The 23,875-nt window shown below is 41.5% G+C and overlaps 1 protein-coding gene and 1 non-coding gene across 3 annotated transcripts; one reads left to right on the top strand and one right to left on the bottom strand.

Moving 5' to 3' along the window:
• The first annotated feature begins 670 nt into the window (after positions 1–670).
• Positions 671–23,734, top strand: Mkrn1 (makorin ring finger protein 1). Of its 2 annotated transcripts, none has more exons than XM_046434168.2 (8): positions 671–987; positions 12,696–12,824; positions 18,015–18,244; positions 19,019–19,245; positions 21,200–21,414; positions 22,152–22,262; positions 22,805–22,943; positions 23,310–23,734. In XM_046434168.2, the coding sequence occupies exons 1-8, from the start codon at positions 824–826 to the stop codon at positions 23,520–23,522; spliced, it is 1,428 nt and encodes a 475-aa protein (XP_046290124.1). In that variant the 5' UTR covers positions 671–823; the 3' UTR covers positions 23,523–23,734. The 2 variants fall into 2 exon arrangements, with proteins under 2 accessions (XP_046290124.1, XP_046290125.1); XM_046434169.2 differs by lacking the exon at positions 671–987 and adding an exon at positions 1,209–1,228.
• Positions 13,199–13,269, bottom strand: Trnav-uac (transfer RNA valine (anticodon UAC)). Its single transcript has one exon. It is a non-coding gene; the product is annotated as a tRNA-Val (tRNA).
• Positions 23,735–23,875: the final 141 nt, after the last annotated feature.

Genomic DNA, 23,875 nt, shown 5'->3' with positions numbered 1-23,875 from the left:
TTACAATGGGAATGCATGTACCACTGTAAACTATTTGTGTATTCAAGGAGGTTAATTCGAGCAGAAAACTTTGACAAAATAAGGATCACACAACTTTCTTGCAATAATCTTTGGTTACACGTTCAATAATAAGGCAGGCAAGAGTCCAAGGCTGAACCAATTAGTTGTTGGACAGACATCCTCGCAGAAATACCTTTTTCAGGTGCAAGGTTGTGGTTCCGGCAGTGCTTAGTGACAGTTCTTGTTATCAGGCATCTATGCCTGTCAGCCTCCTTCTTCATGCCCTCCTAGCTTTATTTGATAGGGCTCGACATCTCTATTTTGATTCTGACAACTCTCACAAATCCCAGTGAAGTAGGGTCTGCTGTTATCCTCATCTGAGAGAAGTGGGAAGATATAAGCAATATCAAGTCCCCAAACTCACACTTGGGACATGGGAAAGCGCGGATTTAAACCCAGGTCTTCCCTCCCCAGACTCCCCATTTCCTCTCCCTCGGCTACGAAGAAAGGCTTTGCTAGTGAACCTCGGTCGCCCGGATTTTGAGCACCCAGCACACCTGGATGGAGCCGGCGGAGCCCCGCCCTTTCTCTGCGGAGACGTCAGCTCCACCAATCAGCGACGCCGGGGGCGGGCCGCGGGTGCACACGCCCGGGGACCGCGGTCCTAGTGGCCAGAGCTCACCGAGACGCGTCGCGGGGCTCGCGCCGAGCCAGCGGACGCCCGGGCCTCGTTCCCCTCCCATCGCTGCCTTCTCCCCTCAGCGGGACCGGAACTATGTGATCCCGGAAGTTCCGGGGCCATTGCTGTGTGGGATAAACAGTAATGGCGGAGGCTGCGGCTCCCGGAACAACAGCCACAACATCAGGAGCAGGAGCGGCAGCGGCGGCGGTGGCAGCGGCCTCCCCCACCCCTATCCCCACAGTCGCTGCCCCGTCCCCGGGGGCGGGAGGAGGGGGCGGTGGCTGGACCAAACAGGTCACCTGCAGGTAGGACGTTGCGTGGCGGAGCGCCGGGCGAGGGGCGGGGGCCGGGGGCGGGGGCGGGGGCGGGCGGGAGGGAGGGGCCGACGTTTCCGCGACCCCCGCTGACTGCTCCGGGACCGTCGCTGCGTCTGTCCCCGCCGGCGTCCGAGGCCTCAGCGTGGTCCGCAAAGGCTGGTAGCGCGCGATCTCTGCGGGGCCGCGGGCTTGGCCACCCCTTCTCCGGCGCCCTCGCACTCGGGGAGAGGTAGGCCGACCCCTCTGGCTGGCTTCGGCGTGTCGGGGGTGTGTGGGAGGACGCCCCCGCCCCACCTCGGGCTCCGGAGGTTCGGGAAGCGGGCGTGAGGTGGTCGCTCCCAGCCGGGCTCCAACGGCCTCTCCCGGCCCGGGAGACCCCGCCGAGGGCCGCCTGTCCCCGGGGGTCTTTGCTCCGTGTCATCCGTTTGTAACGTCTTTTCTCCTCTCTCCGCCCCGCTCACCCCCCCGCCCGAGAGAAGAAGCTTTTGTATTTCTTTGTATGTTTGTCGGGGTTGGCGGTTCCGAGCTTTGTCTTGGAACCCAGCGGTCGGGGCTCGGGGTCCTCTCCACCCTTGCTTTGAGGAACTGCATTATTACTCTGGCCCAGAGCAGTATTGCTTTTTCCAAATCCACGCATCCTGCTCGTGAAGGGAGAACCCAAGGAGAGAGGTTTGGTCGTGGTTGGGTAAGCCAGAGGGTCTGCGAAAAATGAGTGGATGGCCGAATGCAGACGCGGACGCAAGAGTATTTTAGGTGTTATATTTCGGCTTCAAAGCGCTGATCGGCAGAGACTGTAAGCTTTCTTTTATACAACTCAGGCTCGGGTTTTCATCTGGCCAAGATATAATATAGAAGTCACGGTTGTAGCATTAAAGACGAGATTTAAGTATTCCTAGTCTTTTTTGTGACACATTAATTGCCACATTGAAGCTTTCTCGATCTTTTTTTTTTCTTAAATACAGTATCTATTTCATTTTTATGAGGTGCTGAAGATCGAAGCCAGTGCCTCACTTATGCTAGGCGAGCGCTCTATCACTGAGCCACAACCCTCAGCCCAGCTTTCTCGATCTTTATATGATATATGTAAGGTATGAATGATAATCTGATTTTCAATCACTGGATGCAGAAAAAAATTTCAAGTAACTCTCTTAATCTGTAGATCCTATTCAAATGCGATATCTGAAGGAATGAAAAAAAAATTTTTAAAGTTCCTATTCATGGAACCGATTATTCGAATCTTTTCTCTTTACTAGGATATAGTTGATTTTATTTTTCTTTTTAAATCTTGTATACGTATTTATTTTGTACCTGAGATTGAACTTAGGGGCGCAAGACACGGTCTCCCTGAGTTGCAAAGTGCCTGCTAAATTGCTGAGACTGTTTTTGAACTCTAAATCCTCCTGCCCCCGCCCTCCGAGTCCCTGAGATTACAGGCATGGGCGGGTTCTCCAGCCCGTTTTTAATTTTTATTTTGAGGCAGGGTCTTGCTAAACTGGAGTCTTTGCTTTGAACTTGTGATCCTCATGCCTCAGCCTCCTCAGCCGTGTGCCACGGCGCCTGGCTCCCAAGTCTTTTTAATTTTTTTTTTAAACATTTATTTTTTTAGTTGTAGGTGGACACAATACCTTTATTTTATTTTATGTGGTGCTGAGGATCGAACCCCAGGGCTCATGCTTGCTAGGCGAGCTCTTCCTCTGAACTCCAACCCCAGCCCTCTTTATTTGTGTGTGGTGCTGAGGATGGAATCCAGGGCTTCACACTTGCTAGGCAAGTGCTCTACCACTGAGCCACAACCCTAGGCCCCCCCCCCTCCCCCGCATTAGCACAAAAGGACTGGACCAGAACTTCATTTAAAGGTTTTATTCAGGAAAGGAGTGACACCTTTGATGGACCCACCTTCCTGGTGGAAAATGAGCCACTGACAACGTCTGGGTTTATAAGTTATACCAAGAGGTGACTTAGTTAATGAGCATATCAGTTTGGGCACTAAGGAATTTGGTTTTTTTTTTTTTTTTTAAGCTGGACAATAGAGGGTCTGGGGTCATATTTTATTTTGACACAGGCTGTCACTGAGTTGCGTTGGGCTTGGCTAAGTTGCTGAGGCTGGTTTTAAACTCTGAATCTTCCTGCCTCAGCCTGGTGAGCTGTTGGGATTACAGGTGTTTGCCATACTACAGTTGCTTTTTATGTGCTAATGAGTCTTTTTTTTTTTTTTTTAAAGAGAGAGGGAGAGAGAGAGAATTTTAATATTTATTTTTTAGTTATCGGCGGACACAACATCTTTGTTTGTATGTGGTGCTGAGGATCGAACCCAGGCCGCACGCATGCCAGGCGAGCGCGCTACCGCTTGAGCCACATCCCCAGCCCCGTGCTAATGAGTCTTTAAAAATATAAAACGAGTGTAACTTTTGAATTCCTGGACCTTCCCGCAATTCATTTTGCAGAGCCAATCCGCCTCTATATCATGAACATGATGCAGCTTGAATAGAAATTTTTACAGCTCCATAAGATACCTTGACTTTATCCATCATCTCCAGCCTAAATATAGTCTGGCCACGGAGGAATACCCATCACCAACCTGGCATTTCTATTCTTCTCTATTTTGTATCTTGACCCCAACTTTGCATCTCTGAACAGAATTCATTGTTACTGTCAAAACTTTGTTTTTGTTTTTTCCCTCTGTTAGTTTTCCCTGTTTCTCCTTTCCTAGTTCCTCATAGGGATTCTAAATAACAGTGTTCTAGACTCATCATTCCCCTGTGCCTTCCTTTACAATATTATTGTGTGCTGTACTAGGGACTGGACCCAGGTGTATCTACATCCCCAGCCCCTCCTAGTTTTTTTTTTTTTTTTGGTGCTGGGGATTGAATTTTTCATTTTGAGATAGGTTTTCCTCAGGTTGCTGACCTTGAACTGGTGATCCTCCTGCCTCAGCAGTTGCTAGGATTACAAGTTTGTGCCCTGTCTTTTTTTTTTTAAAGAGAGAGAATTTTTTAATATATATTTTTTAGTTTTCGGCAGACACAACATCTTTATTTGTATGTGGTGCTGAGGATCCAATCCAGCCTGCGCGCATGCCAGGCGAAGGCGCTACCGCTTGAGCCATATCCCCAGCCCCTGTGCCCTGTCTTTAGGATCTTTGAGTTAATGAAATTGCCTTGCCTTTCCTCCTGGGTGAGTGAGAATTTGTTGCCCCGGAACCAGTAAATTTCTAGCTGAAAGCTCAGCCAATCCAAAAAGGAAGACAAGAGGGGACTCCTGACCCAGAGCCTGTGATTTTGCTTATCATTTTTTTTTTTTTTAAAGAGGTGATTCAGAGAAAATGACAATAGGAAGGAGAGATCAGGGAGGAGAAGGTTGGGAAAAAGAAAAAAACATGTAAGTTTTAATGTGACAAGGGATGTAGTCAAAGCATCAAGTGAACCCTTGTTACAGAATTATGTATTTAACAAATTTACATGCTGAGCAAACAATGTGAGAAAATAATGAAAAGAGATACAGTGTTAATGTAGCAGTTTTTCTTTTTCTTTTTCCTTTTTTTGGGGAGGGTATAACTTTGACTATAACTTTAGCTTGGGACGGCTGTTTTTAAAAAACAAACAAAAAACAACAAAAACACAAAGAAACTAAAGCCTGGCATGGTGGCAAACACCTGTAGTTCTAGCCACTTCAGACTCTTGAGACAAGATCCCCCTTCTGGCTGGGGATGTGGCTCAAGCGTAGCCTGGCATGCATGTGGCCTGGGTTGGATCCTCAGCACCACATACAAGCGTGTCCACTGAAAACTAAAACAAAATAAATATTTAATTAAAAAAAAAAAGATCCCTTGAACCTGGGGAGTTAGTTCCAAGACAGCCTTGGCAACATAGGACCCTGTTTCAGAACAAAGGAATGGAAAAACCTACAGGTTAATTGATATATCTTGGGGTTTGATATTTGACATTGTTTTCTGTTGTTTCAGGTACCTGCATGTTTTCTTTTTTTTTCTTTTTTTTAAAGTTTCTCAGTGCATTGGCCTATAATCACAGCTACTTGGGAGACTGAAGCAGGAGGATAAGAGTTCTAGATCAGTTTGGGCAATTTAGCCAGACCTTTTCTCAAAATTAAAAGGACTGAAAATGAGGTTAAGTGGTAAAGAGCCCCATGGATAAATCCCCAGTACTGGGTGGTGAGGGGGAGGTTTTTGTTTTGGTTATAGGAACAGCAACTATGAAATCTTTATTCCTATTAGCTCTGAGAGGTTTATCATTGTTTCTGCAGGGCTTTGCTCAATGCTTGGCATAGAGTATGGAGTTAGCACATGCTTGAGTTGATCGTGGTAAAGTCATACCTAAAATTGCCCAGTTTAATATAATTTGTAAGTTTCCTCTGCTTTTCATTTTTGAAACACATATAAACTGGTAAAAACAAAGGACTTAATGGATCTTTTTTTTTTTTTTTGTACTAGGGATTAAACCCAGGGTGCTTTACCATTGAGCTACATCCCCAGTTTTTTTTTTTTTTTCCCCCTTTAATTTTGAGCCAGTGGAAGTTGTTGAGGTTGTCCTTAAACTTGTGATCCTTCTGCCACAACTGGGATTACTATAGGCACTGGCAGTTGTGCCTAGCTAGAACATGTATGTCTTCTTGGGCTATCTTATTTAATCATCTTCACAAATTTATGTGAAAAACATTGGCGATGCTGCTTATTGAACCCCCAGGGTCTCATGTTTGCTAGGCAAGTACTGTACCACTGAGCATACTGTATCCTAGCTCCATCCAGTCATTCAGTAAATAAGCATTGTCTGTCTGCAGTGGGGACACAATACTAAATGTTAAGTGAATGCAGAAGTATATAGTATAAATATTTTTTGGTGTGTTTGATAGCTAAATCTCCTTTGAAGACAATTCAAGGTATAGTGGTGTTGCTCATTTCTCTTCATAATAGACCAATTCTGTATTTAGGAATTTGGGTATTTTCTGTACTTAGGATATAAGCATCTTTAAAGTTTGACATTCTTAGGATAAGGATGTTTGGTTTTGACTGATTATAATCATCTGTATTTTCTTGTTAATTACTCTTTTCTTAATGCTTCTTTTGAAATTCTCATTGTGTTTTATTTCTGTTGCTTAAAAAAAGCTTAATACCTTTGCTGAGAAACTGTATTATGCTGCCACCATCAGGCTGTTCTTCATATCTTTTATTAGAGGAATGCTATAAAATAGAAATGCTCCCCTTGTAGTTGTCTTGAGTGTGGGGTTAAAACAGTTAATATTTAAAGAAAAATTGCAATTTGCCAATTATAATTTTGAATTTATGCACTGTTATTGGAATGCTTCTACAGTGATGAATGTTCTGGAAGTTGAAAATACACAAATTACAATTTGATTTGTCAATTTTTTAAATTTATTTTTTTAAAGCATGCTTCATATAGCTTTGAAATAAAGGAAATCTTTCTAGAAATTCTTTTTTTTTAATATTTATTTTTTAGTTGTAGTTGGACACAACACCTTTATTTCACTTGTTTATTTTTGTATGTGGTGCTGAGGATCGAACCCAGGGTCTCGCATGTGTGAGGCGAGCACTCCACCGCTGAGCCACAACCCCAGCCCCAGAAATTCTTTATTTAAGAACATGATGTGCATAGTGAATTTTATTACTTGCAGACTATATAGTGTTTTGTGATGCTGTCTTGCTGTGTTACCCAAGCTGACCTTGAACCTGTGGCTCAAGTGATCCTGCCTGAGCAACTTGAGTAGCTAGGAATATAGTTACACTCCACCATGTCTGGCTTATAGGTTTATTTTTTTATCCCCAGTACTGGGGATTGAACCCAGGGCCTCACACATGTTAAACAAGCGCTCTGCCATTGAATGAGCTACATCTGCAACATATAGTGTGCTTCTTTTAGTATCAGGAATTGAACCAGGGGCACTTTAAACACTGAGCCACATCCCCAGCCCTTTTTAAATTTTGATACAGGGCCTCAATAAATTACTGGGTCTATCTTTGAACTTGCAACCCTCCTGCTCCTGCCTCCGCAGCCCATGGGATTGCTGTGTGCGTGTGTACCACTGGCCCCAGAATATAGTATGTTTTTTTTTTTCTTTTTTCTTTTTTTGTGTTCAACTACAACTTTATTTTTTTTTAATTAATTTTTTTAAATTGTTAGTTGTTCAAAACATATAGTATGTTTTGATGGGTAATGGAGACAAGATACTCTTAGATGGTATTGAAAAAGTTGTCTTGCCCTGGGAACGAAAATTAATTTCCTACTGACACCATGATTTATCATGACACCTGGGTGTCTTATGTATGTATTAAGTGCATAGGTAGTATAATAAATAAAAACAGACTAGGGCTGGGGATATAGCTCAGTTGGTAGAGTGCTTGCCTTGCATGCAGAAGGCCTTGGGTTCATTCTCCAGTACCACTACCAAAAACAAACAAGAACAGTAAAAACAAAATAAAACATATCTTGACTCAGGAATTTTCTATCAAGTTTGAGAAACGGTGTATATACACTCATGAAAATTAAATATTACCAAGTGAGGAGGCAGAGAATTGTGAGTCCAAGGCAATTTACCAACACCTAGTCTTATAAAAAGGGGTGAGGGTGTAGCTCCATGGAGAATACCCTTGGGTTCAATCCCTAGTACTGCAGAGCAAACAAAAATATGTATAGATTTCAGGCTGGGGATATGTATGGCTCAGTGGTAGAGGGCTTGCCTAGCATATACAAGGTCTTAGATTTAATCCCCGGCACTGCAAAAACAAAAAAGAAAATGACATGGTGGATGAATTTATTAAATGTCACTTTAGGCCAGACCTGGATTCACATGCTTCTAATCCCAGCAATTTGGGAAGCTGAGGCAGAAAGATCACCGGGTCTTAGGCCAGCCCCAGCAACTTGGTGAGACCCTGTCTCAAAAAAAAAAAAAAACCAGTCCTGTAGAGTACTCCCCTCAAGATTCAATCCCCAGTCCCCATTCCCCAAAGCCACCTTTTTAACATATCATGATAATTTCTAGAAATCCCCAGAGAGATTATGATGCCTAGGGTGGTGTTTGGTTCTCTTATATACCCTTACAGGCTATTTATTGTTGTTTTTGTTCTCTGCCTTGGTGACTATGCTTAGGTTTCCAGAGGTACTATAGTCCAGTAGAGGGATTTTATCTAGTACATTTGTCTTTATTTCTGGACAGTGTCTGCTTGGACTCAGAATCTTCACAGTGAAAGTAACTAGAAATCATGTGGCTTACTGGGCACAGTGGCACACACCTGATATCCCAGCTATTTGGGAGGCTTAGGCAGGAAGATCATACATTGGGGGTAATTTAGTAAGACCCTGTCTCAAAAAAGTGTCCCTGTGCCTGTGTATGCATGTGGGGGAGGGGCGTTGCTCAGTGGGAGAGCGACCCTGGGTTCACTGCCAAGTACTTAAAAAAAAATCAAATGATCCAACTACTCACAGAAAGCATGCTCACCCTGAGCAGTGATAGATGTCAAGGTGAATATGGACATTACTTTTTGGTGATAGCATTTAAAAATAAATCACTATCTTTCACTGGTTTTGTTTTAGGGAGCAATTCTTAGCAGGGTTGCCTGTTATGGGTTACTTTATATCATACTCAGTCTTATACAGAGATGGGTTGCCCAGAAAGGATTCCACTGTGAGCACTATTTATTTTTTTGAGTGTACTAGTAGTATCACTGAGACAAAAGGCAAGTAAGAAAATAAAACCCAGAGATATCTACCAAAATGCCATGTAAAATAATGCCTGGTATTTGACCCTAACCAATTAGGATTTTATATGCTAATATTTCTCTTGATTTCTGCAGTATTAGGTGATACAGTGGCATCTTAAATTCCTTCAGTGATGCTGTTTCTGCAACTCCATAATGCATTTCATTTCTGTGGAGTTTCTCAGTCCTTATTTGAACCAGATTGATATTGTAGCATCCCGCATATTTTCCTTTGTGAGAATGTGCTCGAAAAGGTAATTGCTTTGTTGTCTTCTGGCTGCGCTACCTCAGTTCCTTTAAATCCTGTGTGGCACAATACGTAGCTCTCTTGCCCTGATGGGTTGCCTTACTCTTTTTTAAGTTATTTGTTCATATGTACCTCTTAGCTGCATTGTTAGAAATTATAGAGTTTGATAGGGCAGAGGAGTGATGTGGAAAGAAAGATGGCATAGTGCCTTCCAGTGTAGGCACTATGCCAGTTACTTCACATATATTGCCTGCCTTTTTTTTTTTTTTTTTTGATGTTCTTAGAAAATGGAGAGTGAGCTGGGTACAATGGCACATGCCTGTAATCCCAGTGACTCTGGAGGCTGAGTGAGGCATGAGATATCAAATTCAAGGCCAGCCTCAGCAATTTAGCAAGATCCTGTCTCAAAAAAATAAAAAGGGCTGGGGAAATGTTTCAGTAGAATTTAAAACAGGAAGGAGTCAGAATCAAATGTATTTTAATTTTTGGTTCTGGGGGGCACTTTACTAGTGAACCACATCCCTATCCCTTTTTATTTTGAGAAGTGTTTTAAATTAAGTTTCTGATGCTGGCATTGAACTGGCCATCCTCCTACCTCAGCCTCCTGAGTCACTGTGATTAAAGGTGTGTACAACTGCAGGGTCTCACTAAGTTGCCAGGCTTAAGTTGTACACACCTTTAATCACAGTGTACAACTGCACCCATCTTGTTTTAGATTCCTAAATGATTTGTTACTGTTTTAAGATAATTTGGCTTACAGGCTATACTAAGTTTTTAGCCAAAGTGTTAATAGGCCCTGCTGCACTGTCCTAGGCCTCCTGATTTAGAGATCAGTTCTTATCCATGGTGTTATAAAAGTGGTAAGGAGAAGTGTTGGAGTACCTTGAAACTACTGGTTGAGAAAATAAAGGTCACCAGCGATCCGAATGAGTATTGGAAGATGTACTTTGACATAATCAACAGCATCATAAGCCCAAGTGCAACAAACAATTCATGAATGAGAGCATGGCAAAATAGGATTTAAGAACAAAACAGAACAACACACCTGTAATCCCAGATACTGAGACTGAGACAGCATGATCACAAGCTTGGGCAACTTAGTGAGACCCTCTCTTGAATTGAAAAGGACTGAGGATGTAGCTCAGTGGTAGAGTGCTTGCCTACCATGGCCTTGCCTAGCAAGGCTCTGGGCTCAATCCCTAGCACCTAATATCTACTACTGTGCCTGAGACTTAAGAGCCATCTTCTCTTCCCAGGTTGAGGTCTCTGGGTAGAACTTTTTTTTTTTTATTTAAATACATACATGACAATAGTGGAATGCATTACAATCATAATTATCCATTCACAACACCATTTTCCATAACTCTATATAAAGTATGTCCTCCAAATTATACTATTATACATGAGCTTTTTTATTATTATTGTTATTGCTATTATTATTATTTGCATTATAGTTCTTAATACACCTTTATACCACTGGGTAGAACTTTTATCAAGCCTTAAAATTATATCAGTATCTCTGACATTTATTTATTTAACATTTTATTTATTTTTATGTAGTTCTGAGGCTTGAACCCAGCACCTCACATGCTAGGCAAGCACTCTACTGATGGGCCCCAGCCCCTGTATCAAACACACCCCAAAGACATACCAAAGTCACAGACCCCTTTGTCTTATGTGTGAAGTGTGGGAGTAAATGGTTTTACACTGAGCTGTTTTCCAAGGCAGTGCTTCAAATGAATAACTTGTTACTTTGAAGTATGACTATCTTGTAGTGCTTGTAATTGGTTGTTGACTTTCATTTCTAAGTCTTTTTGTCCATTTATGAAGTCAGAAATTACCTATTGGTACAAGTTTGGTAGAAACATTCCGCCAAAATTGGGTCTAAATTTGTTAATTTTATTTTTGGTGCAAGAGATTGAATCCAGAAGCATTTCAACACTGAGCCACATCACCAGCCCCCCCATATAGCTTAGGGTCTCACTAAGTTGATTAGGGTCTCAGCCTCCCAAGTGTGTCTAATTTTATTGTATTCTTTTCATAAACAAAGTAAATAGGGTTGTGTAGTGCTCAGACAGCTGGATAGCTTGTGGAAAGTAGTTTTGCAGTTAAGCAAAAGTTCAAACCTGTGTTAGTTAAAGTTAAAATCTAATAGCAGTTGGAATTAGGCTAATTATACCTCTAATTTGACTTCATTCTTATATTTTGTTATGGACTGTAATCCCAGAATACTAAGGGTCTTGATAATTATATAACCGTTTGCACCAAGATTTTTTTTTTCTTTTCTTTTCATGTATCTGGGACTGTCACATAGAAGGTTTGTAACCTCTGAAAACTTGGAGTAACCTTTTGTGGTGGTGGTGGTGGTGGTGGGGATCCAACCCAGAGCCTTGCTCATGTTGAGCACATGCTCTTAGGCATGTCTACTGAACTGCATCCCCAGCCCACCCCCATCCCCGCTGCCTTCTGGAAGGCATCTTAGATAAATGTGAATCTACTTTCTATAAATATTCAGTTCACTAGGTGCATTGTGCTTTAACATCTCCACCTTTTTGCCTACCATTTTCTGATAAATGTATGACTCTCATCATAGCACTGTCCTCTACAAGGTCAATCTACAAGTTTTCTTACTTTATACCAGCCATGTGTAGATGCATGTTATGGAACTTCTGGCCTTCCAGAACTCAAAAATCTTTTTTTTTTTTTTTTGAGAGAGAGAGAGAGACAGAGAATTTTTTTAATATTATTTTTTAGTTCTCGGTGGACACAACATCTTTGTTGGTATGTGGTGCTGAGGATCAAACCCGGGCCGCACGCATGCCAGGCGAGCGCGCTACCGCTTGAGCCACATCCCCAGCCCCAGAACTAAAATCTTTATAACCCTGCTTAGTAGAAAGAGATCGAGAAAGGACCGAAGAATTAAAAACTGAACCCCAGATAGGAGGCAGTGATAGGAAGTTGGAGGAGTCTGTTCACTTTTTGGATCAAGGTTGCCAAAAAAAAAGAAAGACTGTTATCATTTCCCTAGCCCATCCAGGACTTTATAGAAGAGATTGCTGGGTCCCACGCCCAGTGCTGATTGAGGAGGCCCTAGGTAGAGTCTGCATTTCTACAGATTCTCAGGTAATATTCCTGCTGCTGGTCTAGATTCACTTGTATTCTGTGTGGTTTTTGGAAGCTGCTTGTTACCTCCACCTATAATTCTTTTTTTTTTTTTACTTGTGGATGGACACAATACCTTTATTTTATGTATTTTTTTTCTAATGTGGTGCTGAGGCTCAAATCCAGTGCCTCACACATGCTAGGCAAACTCTCTACTACTGAGCCACAACCCCAGCCCCTCCACCTGTAATTCTTAAAGACAATTGGCAGGATGGTTTCCCTTTTCAGTCTATTTGGTTTCTATGATTTGTTTTACAGATAGAGCTGCTCTTAAGGCTAAAGTTAGTGGAAAATAAGAGGCCACCTCCCTAGGACTGTAAAATGAGGACAGTAGTCAGACTTGACCTGCAGTGATAAGATGAATGTTTAAAATCTAAATTGTTGCCTAGCTCTATGGGCAGCCTATGGTAGTACTCAAATGGTTCATTCTGGCACATGATCTAGGTATACTCTATTAATTTATCACTATTGTGTATTTACTAGAAGAATATATTAGTAGTGAATCTTTGAGGACTGGCTTTAGCCTTTTTTAATCTAGTTTTGTGGTCCTTTGTCTCACAGGTATTTTATGCATGGGGTTTGTAAGGAAGGAGATAACTGTCGCTACTCGCATGACCTCTCTGACAGTCCGTATGGTGTAGTGTGCAAGTATTTTCAACGTGGGTACTGTATTTATGGAGACCGCTGCAGGTAAGAATCTGTTTATCAATTTTTTATTTTGTTTTGATACTAGGAGTTGAACCTAGGGACACTTTATCATCAAGTGCATCCACTGCCTTTGAGATAAGGTCTTACCAAGTTGTTTGGAGCCTCCTAAATTGCTGAGGCTGGCCTCACTTGGCAGTTCTTCTGCTTCAGCCTCCTGAGTTGCTTTCTTGAGCCAGGGCTCCCAGCTAAGTTCATTTCATTCAGGGATGTGTTGGGAGAAAACAATGAAAGTAATTACATAATATTTTTTATACCTTTATTTTTGATTTATTTTTCTGTGATGCTGAGGCTTGAACCCAGTGCCACACACACTGCTAGGCAAGCACTATACCATTGAGCTACAGCTACAGCTTTTTTTTTGATGCTGGGGATCAAACCCAGGGCCTTGTGCATGTAAAGCAAACACTCTACCAACTGAGCTATATCATCAGCCCTAGATACATAATTTTATTCCACTTATTTTTTTAGTTGTTGAGGGACCTTTATTTATTTATATGTGGTGCTGAGAATCGAACCCAGTGCTTTGCACATGCTTGGCAAGCGCTCTACCATTGAGTACAACCGTAGCTCTAGATACATAATTTTAATAGCTTCATTATATAATGTATTTAAAACAGTGCTTTAGGGCTAGGTTATACTTAGTAGAAAGAGTACTTGGCCTGCTATGCAAGGGGGCCCTAGGTGTAATTCCCAGCATTATAAATAAATAAATAAAACTCCCTAGAAATGTTAGTGTATGGAAAGATATCCTAGAAGGAATGTATTACTTTTTTTTTTCATTGTTGGGAATTGAACCCAGAACTGTATGTTAGGAAAGCATATGTGTTTGTATATGGCATTTGCTTTTCAAAACAAAGAATGAGGCACATGTTTGACTAAATTAGATGGGATTCAGTCATTCTCTACTATTACGAATTATGGAGAGTGGATTCTTAGGCTTTGGAATGGTGCATTAGACTCCTCACTCCCACCCCTGTCCTGGGCACAAAACCTGGAGCCTCACACTTCATGCCTTCTACCATGCAGCTAAACCTCTAGCTGTTAGGTTACTAGTTAGAGGGCTTGTCATTTTGTCTTACTTCCTGAATCCTGTAAACTCAGGAGCAGTTACAACTTAGGGAACTCTTTCAGAAATGTCTCTAATACCTTTCTTAGAATGTTAGAAAACCAAGAGGTATTAGTTATTAAGTAATCTCTACCGTTATTCATTGAGTTCCTTACATTGGAATTCAGCAGTGGTGGGTTCTGATTAGAAACTAGGCACAGTTTTTTGTTGTTGTTATTTTAAATCTTCACTGTTAAGAAAATGTTTCGGTGTTTAGTTATCCAATGATGTTAAGCAAATTGCCCCAAAATGTAGCAGAGTAAATTAACAAACATTTATTATCCCACAGTTTTCTGGAAGTCTGAAATCTGTGAGTGGCTTGGCTGGGTTGTTCTAGCTTAGACTTTGAGGAGATGGCAGTGAAGATTTGACCATTGTGACAGTCATCTGAAGGCCTGATGGGAGTTGGAGAACAGCTTGTAAAGTGGCTCACTTTCATGGCTGGTGGCCAGGGGGCCTTCATAGGGCTGCTTTAGTATGTTTACAGCTTAGCAGCTGTCTTCTCCAGAGGCAGTGACTCCAGTGGGGGCAGGAGAAGCCACAATGCCTTTTATGACCTAGTCTCAGAAGTCACATGTTGTCACTTCTGCTAAATTCTGAACTATATCCAAACCACATTCAAGGGGAGAGGAATCAAGCTCCACCTTTTTGACAGGGATTCCTGTTATCAAAACGTTTGGACATATTTTAGATGATTATATTTGGTAAGACTTAGTGACAGTGTCATAGCCAATTCTATTGACATTAATAGAAAAAAAAGTGTCATCTATTGGGTTCATGTGCTAGAGTACAAAAGTAACAGTTTCTGCAGATGTTCTATACTAGGCTAATTATGGAGGAGCTAGATTTCTTGGACTGGGTTCCAGACAGTTGAGAACTGTTCCAACAATGACTAGGGGAGACTCTAAAGTGCCCATCAGACTGGGCCCTGTGTCGCATGCCTATATTGAGAGCTGAGGAAGTTCAAAGTCAGCCTTATAGAAACTTGTCTAGGTTATAAGGAACTTAGTGAAATTCTATCTCAAAAAAAGGGCTGGGGATACGGTTTGGTTCAGTGGTTAAGCACCCCTGGGTTAAAACCCTAGTAAACCTTTCCCCACCTCCCACAAAAAAGTGCCCAGCAGAGGGCTTTGGAGAATAAACTGGGACAGAATAGGAAAAGATACAGAAGTAGTGTTCATCTGATTGGACCATACAGGTGGAATGAATGGGAAATTGAAGGTAAAGATCGTAGAAATCTGGCCTAGGTCTACCTGTTAAGTCATTTTATTTTTCATGCAGTTTTGCAGTTCCAAAGGGCATTCTGTTTTCTCTTAGAAACTAAGTATAGAAGCCCATTTTCAGTCTTCCCCTGTATTCAGAGGGCTTCTTTGTAGGAAAGGAGACTGAGAATTTTGACCAAGGAGTGAGGAGGTGCCCTGTTTTTTTTTTTTAAGTTGTATATGGACATAATTCCTTAATTTTATTTGTGTGATGCTGAGGATCAAACCTATTGCCTCATGTGTGCTAGGCAATTGCTCTATCACTGAGCTACAACCCCGGCCCAGGTGTCCAGTTTTGATGAGGATGCAATATTTTAGCAGATGTGAGTTTCCCAATGAAGGAAATTTAGGTTTTTTGATGTCTGTGTTAATAGTAAAGAAGTGACTTTCTGTTGGGGAGGCATAGGAAGGAGATTTGCAAGTTCAAGGCAGCCTCACCAATATAGTGAGACTCTGGATTATTCAATCCCCAATATTAAAAAAAAAAGAGAGAGAAAAAAGAAAACTGAGATGAACGTGCCGAAGCAATTTTTTTTTGTAATCAATCATACATTAAGAGCCATTCTATCTACTCAGTATAAATAAAACAAGGTCCCTGCCATCAAATGAGAGAAGGTTTTTGAAAAACTTAAAATGAAGGTTTCCTCTAAGCTGGGTATGATGTTGCATACCTGGAATCCCAGTCCTTTGGGAGGCTGAGACAAAAGATTGACAAGTTCTTGGCCAGCCCGACCAACTTAGTGAGACCCTGAATCAAAACAGAAAATTAAAGGGCTGTGGGTATAACTCAGTGCTGGAGTACTAACTTAGCATGTTCAAAACAGGGCCCTGGGTTCAATCCCCACAATATAAATATACATAATTTTAAAATTATCAAACAAAAGCAAGTTTATTCTGAGATTTGAGGGCTTGGGTGGTACCAGGGATTCAACTCAGGATCTCTCCACCACTGAGTCACATCCCCAGATCTATTTTGTATTTTATTTAGAGAGTCTCACTGAATTGTTTAGCACCTCGCTTTTGCTGAGCTGGCTTTGAACTCACGAACCTCCTGCCTCAGCTTCCCCAGCCACTGGCATTATAGGTGTGAATAGCATTATTGCCCAGCTATTCTGAGATTCTGTTAATGGATAAATATAGATTAAAAAAAAATCATGGTGCTGGTCAAAAGCAGGCCCAGAGGCATGCTAGGCAAGTGCACGACCACTGAACTATATCCCCATATCCCTAGTAGTCCTTCACTGATCTTTGACAATGAAGTGAAATGAAACAAATGAAAGAGCATATTCTTTATTTTTTTGGTGCTGGGATTCGAACCAAGGGCCTTACATGCACAAGTACTCATCTCATTTATATCCCCAGCCCATGAAAGAGCCTATTCCTGATAGTTCCTTCCCCTCAGCTCATATAATTCCACCCCAGAACACAGTGCATAGGGTTTTTTTTTTTTTTTTTAATATTTATTGTTTAGTTATTGGCAGACACAACATCTTCGTTTGTATGTGGTGCTGAGGATCAAACCCGGGCCGCACACATGCCAGTCGAGCGCGCTACCGCTTGAGCCACATCCCCAGCCCAGTGCATAGGGTTTTTGAAGCTGATAGCAGGATTCTCATTTCACTTATACTTCAAGCCAAAAAAGGTTACCTAACCTAAGAGTTGGAATGTGAATGTTTGAGGTAATAGAATATAGTGATTAAATACAGAGCAGCTCAGCAAAGGTTTGCCAAATTCTTCTTTCTTAGATGTAAGCATAAATAGACCCATGGTTAATACTGTTTCATTGCGAAGGCTGTTAGGTAAGGTAGATATTTGAGAAGTTAAGATTTAGATTTAGTACATAACAAAATTAATTTATTTTGTCTGAATGAAAATAGTAGCACGAAAGCCTGAATTATCAGCATTTTTCTCAAGCAGTAAGTTCCTCCATGAAGGAAGTAATTGTTTTGTTTTCTATATTTGGAGATAGGTTTAGTGATTTACAGATTGAAAAGGGAAGAGAGACTATATGGGGCAAAAGTTTGGGAAATACTCCATGAAAGACTATGGAAAAAGGAAATAAAAGAAAGTACATATGTATCTTTTAAAGGTGATTTGTACACTTTTTTTTTCTTTTTCTTTTTTGTGGGGATTGAACCCAGGGCCTTGTGCATGTGAGGCAAACACTCTACCAACTGAGCATTACTCCCAGCCCTCAGTGTCCATTTTGGTTTGATTAATCATTCACTTGGTTTGGGATGTGGTTTCTTTAGCAGAGTTACCATGGGAACTGTAGGTTGTTAACTAGCTGAAACTTCCTGAAGAGTAATAAGTGGTTTATAGCAGGGGTGGGTGGCCTATAGGCCAAACTTGGTTAAAGGCTGTTTTTTGATTTTGTTGTTTGTTTTTGTATTGGGAATTGCACCTAGCCTTGCTCTACCACTGAGCTAGGTCCCCCGGCCTGTTTTATATTGTGAGAGTCTTGCTTGAGGCTGGCCTTGAACCTGTGATTCTACTGCCTTATTCTCCTGAGTCTTGGGGATTATAGGGGTAATCTGGCAGAAGGCTTGTTTTTTGTTGTTGTTGCTCTGCAGCTTATTTATTTCACTAAATAGTATATTTTAGACACTATTCCACATCAGCACAGCCTCACTCTTTAATGACTACAGAGTCACACTTTGTGTCACACACTTTGTGTGTGTGTGTTGGGCGGGGGTTGCTGGGGATTGAATCCAGGGCCTTGTGCATGCAAGGCAAGGACTCTACTACTGCTGAGCTATATCCCCAGCCATAACTGCTTGCTTTTTACTTTTTTTTTCCCCCCAGATATGAACATAGCAAGCCATTGAAACAGGAAGAAGCGACTGCTACAGATCTAATTGCAAAACCTTCCCTTGCTGCTTCCTCGAGTCTCTCATCCGTGGTTGGACCGCTTGTCGAAATGAATACAGGCGAAGCTGAGTCAAGAAATTCAAACTATCCAACAGTAGGAGCAGGTTCAGAGGACTGGGTGAATGCCATTGAGTTTGTTCCTGGGCAGCCCTACTGTGGACGTAGTAAGTATTCTAAAGAATAATATAATATAAAGAGGTAGTTCATCAATTAAACTGAGTTTTCACAGTCTTCCTGCTTCCAGTCTTCATATTTAGCCTAATTCTCACTTTAAATTGGATAACCTAGGACTTACAGATGGAGTGAAACAAACTTTTGCAGTGAAACAAACTTTTTGAATCCCAATAAGTAATAAATTCAGAATGTTCAAGAAAACTGATGCCTCTCTTCCATAACCTACTTTTTAATTTTATAAAAAATAACTACTTATTTTGAAATAGTATGACTCAAAAATCATATAACAAGCCTTATCTTGGAAATGTCATTATTAGAGAAAAATATCTTGAAAAAGTAAAGAAATTAAGCTGGACATGGTGGTGCACACCTGTAATTGGGATGCTAAGGCAGGAGAATCAAGTTTGAGGCCAGTCTTGGCAACTTAGTGAAACCCTGTCTCAATAAAAAGGGCCCAAAAAAGCTGGGTGTGGTGGTGCATGTCTTTAATCTCAGCTACTTGGGAGGCTGAGGGAGCAGAATTGAAAGTTTGAAGCCCACCTGGACAACGTAGTAAACCCTATCTCAACATAAAAAAAAGGGTGGGAATATAGCTCAGTGGTAGCATTTTACCTAGCATGCAGGAGGTCCTGCAGTTTAGTAGACTGTTTTGAGTTTAATTAAGTTTTTTTTTTTTTTTTTCTGTTCAGTTAGGTTTCAGTACCTTATAGTTCTTAATATGCCTTATCCTTTTGGACCTTTACTACCCTCTTACACATTTTCAGCTGCCCCTTCCTGCACTGAAGCACCCCTGCAGGGCTCAGTGACCAAGGAAGAATCAGAGAAAGAGCAAACTGCAGTGGAAACTAAGAAGCAGCTTTGCCCCTATGCTGCAGTGGGAGAGTGCCGCTATGGGGAGAACTGTGTGTATCTCCACGGAGACTCGTGTGACATGTGTGGGCTGCAAGTCCTCCACCCGATGGATGCAGCCCAGAGGTCACAGCACATCAAAGTAAGTCTTCAGGGAGATGCCTGTGTTTTCAGGTGTAAGAAGCTGTATTTACCCTTTCACAATGTCAGTTCATTTTAGAAAAGCATTTGAATTGAATGGTTTTCAGTAAGTAGAAGTGTTTCTTCTCTGAGCTTCTTGAATGCTTTATCAAGAAGTTATGCTTCTAGAGGCTAGGGATGTAGTTCAGTGGTAGAAGCCCTTGGTTAGCATATGCAAATCCCTAGGTTCAATCCCTAGCATCAAACCAAAAAAGAAACAACAAAAAAAGGTCTTGCTTCCAGAACCTCAAACTGTGGGCTTTTAAATGTTTTTCTTTTTTTTTCCCTAATAATAGCTTTTCTGAGATTAACATTCCATATGATTTACTTTTAAAATTCACATTTCAAATTGGGTATGATGGTACCCATCTGTAATCCCAGTAACTAAAGAGGCTGAGGCAGGAGTATCACAAGTTTGAGGCTAGCCTCAGCAACTTCATAAGACCCTGTCATAAAAAAGGGGCTGCGGTGTGGCTCAGTGGTAGAGTGACTCAATACCAAAAAAAGAAAAAGAAAAAAAAAAGTCCTTTTAACTATATATTGAGGGGTAGTAGGACCTACCTCTGAAGACTGTAAAAACAAAGGGTTTTAGGAATAGACAAGGGAATATATACTCACATTAAGTGGTTATGTGGGATTATGAATGGCTCTTCTGCATTTTGTATTTTCTATAATCATGTTTCTTATAGATTAAAAAAGTATTTGATGTCCACGTGAAAATTTGTAGATAGATTTTTTATAGTAGTATTATTCATAACAGTCCCCAAATGGAAACAACCGAAGTGTGTCTATCATCTGATGAATTGATAAATAAAATGTATTCCACCCAGTGTAATATTTATCAACATTAAAAAGAAACAAAATACTAAGAATATCACATAAGATTGAAAACATAATAAGTGAACAAAGCCAGTCATAAAAGACCACAGAACTGGCAAATCCACAGAACAGTGGTTGCTGAGATGGGGATTTGGGGGGTGGTGGTGGTGGTGGTGGTGTGGTGCTGGGTACTAAAACCCCCCAGGGCCTTGTGCATGGAAAGCAAGCACTCTACTTACTGAGCTATATCCCCAGCCCCAGGACTTGGGGATTTTGAGGGAAAAGAAGTAACTGCTAATGGGTATAGGATTTCTTTTTAGGGGTAATGGAAACATTCTATTATTAATTTTAAGGTAATTTTTTGTACAACTGAATATCAAAAAAAGATTTAACGGTACAATTTCTTAAAAATATGTTTTAGTTATAGAATGATGCAATATCTTTATTTTGTTTATTTTTATGTGGTGCTGAGGATCTAACCCAGTGCCTCACATGTGCAAGGCAGGTGTTCTGCCACCGAGCCTAATTGTACAGTTTTTAAATGGGTGAATAACATGGTGTGTGAATTATCTCAGTAAAGCAGTTTTTTTTTTTTTTTAAAGGCATATTAGGGCCTGGGAGTATGGCTCAGAATTATTAGAATTCTTGACTAGTAGCTGTGAGGTTCTGACTTCAGTCCCCGACACTGCCAATAAATAGCATATGAAGATTATGTACCTGGTACATGATTTCCTTTACCTTTATTTTCTGACAGTTTTTAAATTAGAATCTTAATACTGATAACATTATCCAACTAGAAGCCAGAAAATCTCTTAAGCATGAAAAACCATCTTTAACGTAGGAAAAAACAGTGGAGCTTCAAGTTTAGGATAGAGAATATAGGGTAATTTTTCAGTTTCTGGAGTTGAGTCCTCACAGTTTGATTTTACAGTATTGTGAAGTCTGATAATGTCATTTCACTTATGTTTACTTGTGAACAAAACTTACTTTCAAGTCAAATTAGGAAAACATTTCATTTAATGATTTGATTGTCTGAACATTCATGAACTGTGGAGTGGAAGTCTTTCAGGATGCTTCTCATCTCTTCCTTCTCCTAGTCTTGCATTGAGGCCCACGAGAAGGACATGGAGCTGTCTTTTGCTGTGCAGCGCAGCAAGGACATGGTGTGTGGGATCTGCATGGAGGTGGTCTATGAGAAAGCCAACCCCAGCGAGCGCCGCTTTGGGATCCTCTCCAACTGCAACCACACCTACTGTCTCAAGTGTATTCGCAAGTGGAGGAGTGCTAAGCAATTTGAGAGCAAGATCATAAAGTGAGACTCCTCCCCAATCTTCGTTTGTGCTTTCTATTTTGGGGAAGAATTTAGTACCTTGTGCCAACTTTCAACCAGATGGACCGCATTTAAATGCATGCATTTTATCTTGAAATTGGGGTACTCTAATTGGGATTTCTTCTTTGTATTTCAGCTAGCTGCTAGGTTAGTTGGTCTACTTTTATTTGAATGAGGAAACCCTATGTATCAGTTAGTAGAATCTTTGTGCTTTTTCTGAGGAGACTGTGTTTAATGGATTAGCCAGTTTAGGCTCTGTGAACAAACTTATCTAGCTCTGAATGTATGTTTCCTGACGTTTTACATTTTCCACTTTTCCTATTCCATCCATTAAGCTAGCCAATAATCCACCATCCTTTAAAGATTGTTCTCATAACTGAACAAATACTACATAATCTAAACAGAGCAAAGTTACAAGAAATAAATTTATTTAAACGAAAGAAAAAGGAGTCTGTGTGAAATGTCTTCTTTTGTTTTGTTTTTTAATCTAAGTTATTTTAAAAAAATGAACTGGCTAGCCATTGACTTGAATTTATGAAGGACTTTGTCTTGCCTTCAAAGAAAGGGTCAGTTGTTTGACAGTATGTGGAACCCTTTCAGGAAATGCCCATGTGCCTCTCAGTTAAGCCCTTAAGTCTGGAGGTGACACACCAGGGTGTGTCCTTAAGAGTGGGTCTGTAAAGGGGGATTTGCATTGCAGCCTGTTCATTGTTTCCCAGGTCCTGCCCAGAATGCCGCATCACATCTAACTTTGTCATTCCAAGTGAGTACTGGGTGGAAGAGAAAGAAGAGAAGCAGAAACTCATTCAGAAATACAAGGAGGCAATGAGGTATGAGCACTGCAGCCTTTTCTCAAGCCGAGAGCCCAGCAGCTTGGGTTCACTTTGGAAGATCAGTGCTGCATTACACACTCCTACCTCCTTCCTACCCTTTCTTTTGCTTCCCAGTACAGTTTATTTTGTCACCCTCATACCACTTACCCACTTTGTATCTTGCTGTATAACACAGTCCTTGAGGTACCTGCCAAGGGACTGCGTTATAATGATGTCTCTACTGTTGATAGCTAAAGACCATGAATGGGTTTTACCTTATTCTGAGTCATGTCATAGTTGTCCTATATTAATTTTTACATGTTGGCTTTCTAGAAGATTTTCCTTTCTATTGGAACGTGATCCTTGAGTTAGTAAACAGCATAGATTCGAACAGTGACTTTGTGTTAGTGTTTCATGCTTTAGCACACGTTTATAAAAACACACTTTGGGGAGGGCTGTGAACTGATATCCGGGTTCTACCCTTACTACCTGTTTAAAGAAACCCTGGATATAGGCCTGAAGTCCACTGTGAATAAGGGTTGCGATATTTTCCTTTCCAGCAACAAGGCGTGCAGGTATTTTGATGAAGGACGTGGGAGCTGTCCATTTGGAGGGAACTGTTTTTACAAGCATGCGTACCCTGATGGCCGTAGAGAGGAGCCACAGAGACAGAAAGTGGGAACATCAAGCAGATACCGGGTAACTCTCGCTGTTTTTCTAAAGAAGGGGAAATTCCACGATCAGTTGAGTCTGAACACTGGGGAAGGAAGGGGGAAAGCCAAGATTAGCACTCAGAGCTGGGAGTGAGACTGGAGGAGAGGATGAAAGGAGGAGGCAGACCTTGGAAAACTGGGAGGGATAGGAAAGGAAAAAAAAGACAGTGTGGAAGGCCCTAGCCTAAACTGTTGGCAACAAGTACCCAGAGGGGAGGATTGGTAAGATGGATCGTAAGTAAGAAGTCTGGTTCGTCATGCCCTCTGTGTGCTGGATGGTTTGCCTTATAAGCAACAGAATAGAAGACACTACTCAGCAGTGCTACCCCTATCATGGCCTTGTTTTTTACAGGCCCAACGAAGGAACCACTTCTGGGAACTCATTGAGGAAAGAGAGAACAGCAACCCCTTTGACAACGATGAAGAGGAGGTTGTCACCTTTGAGCTGGGCGAGATGTTGCTTATGCTTTTGGCTGCAGGTGGGGACGACGAGCTGACAGACTCTGAGGACGAGTGGGACTTGTTTCACGATGAGCTGGAAGATTTTTATGACTTGGACCTATAGCAGCTTTGAGTGGCACGGGAACTGGTCTGCGAGCCTCAGACAGTAGCTGTCCCCTGTGCCGCGTGGCAGTGCGTGTTGCTCTCCTAGGCAGGCCTCTCCACTCCAGGTGCTGTCGTGATCACTTACCCAGGGCCTGCTGCTCCCCTCCCCTTTCCCCAAGGAGTGTCTGTTTTCTCTGTTTCAAAAAGTTACAAAAATAAATCTTAAAGTTAGTTTTTTTGTAACATGAATTTAACTGTCAGACAGTTAGGGTAGGTTTGTTGCGTCATCTGTTTTCAGCCAGGTTGTATCTATGGACTTTCTGCACTCATTTCCAGGACCCCAGGTTCAGGAGCAAAAGCACCAGCCGTGCT

The sequence above is a fragment of the Marmota monax genome, unplaced genomic scaffold (assembly GCF_021218885.2).
Source record: "Marmota monax isolate L192 unplaced genomic scaffold, Marmota_monax_Labrador192_F-V1.1 WCK01_AAM20220418_F8-fsc00122, whole genome shotgun sequence".
Lineage (NCBI taxonomy): Eukaryota > Metazoa > Chordata > Mammalia > Rodentia > Sciuridae > Marmota > Marmota monax.
This window is presented reverse-complemented; position numbering and strand designations above follow the sequence as displayed.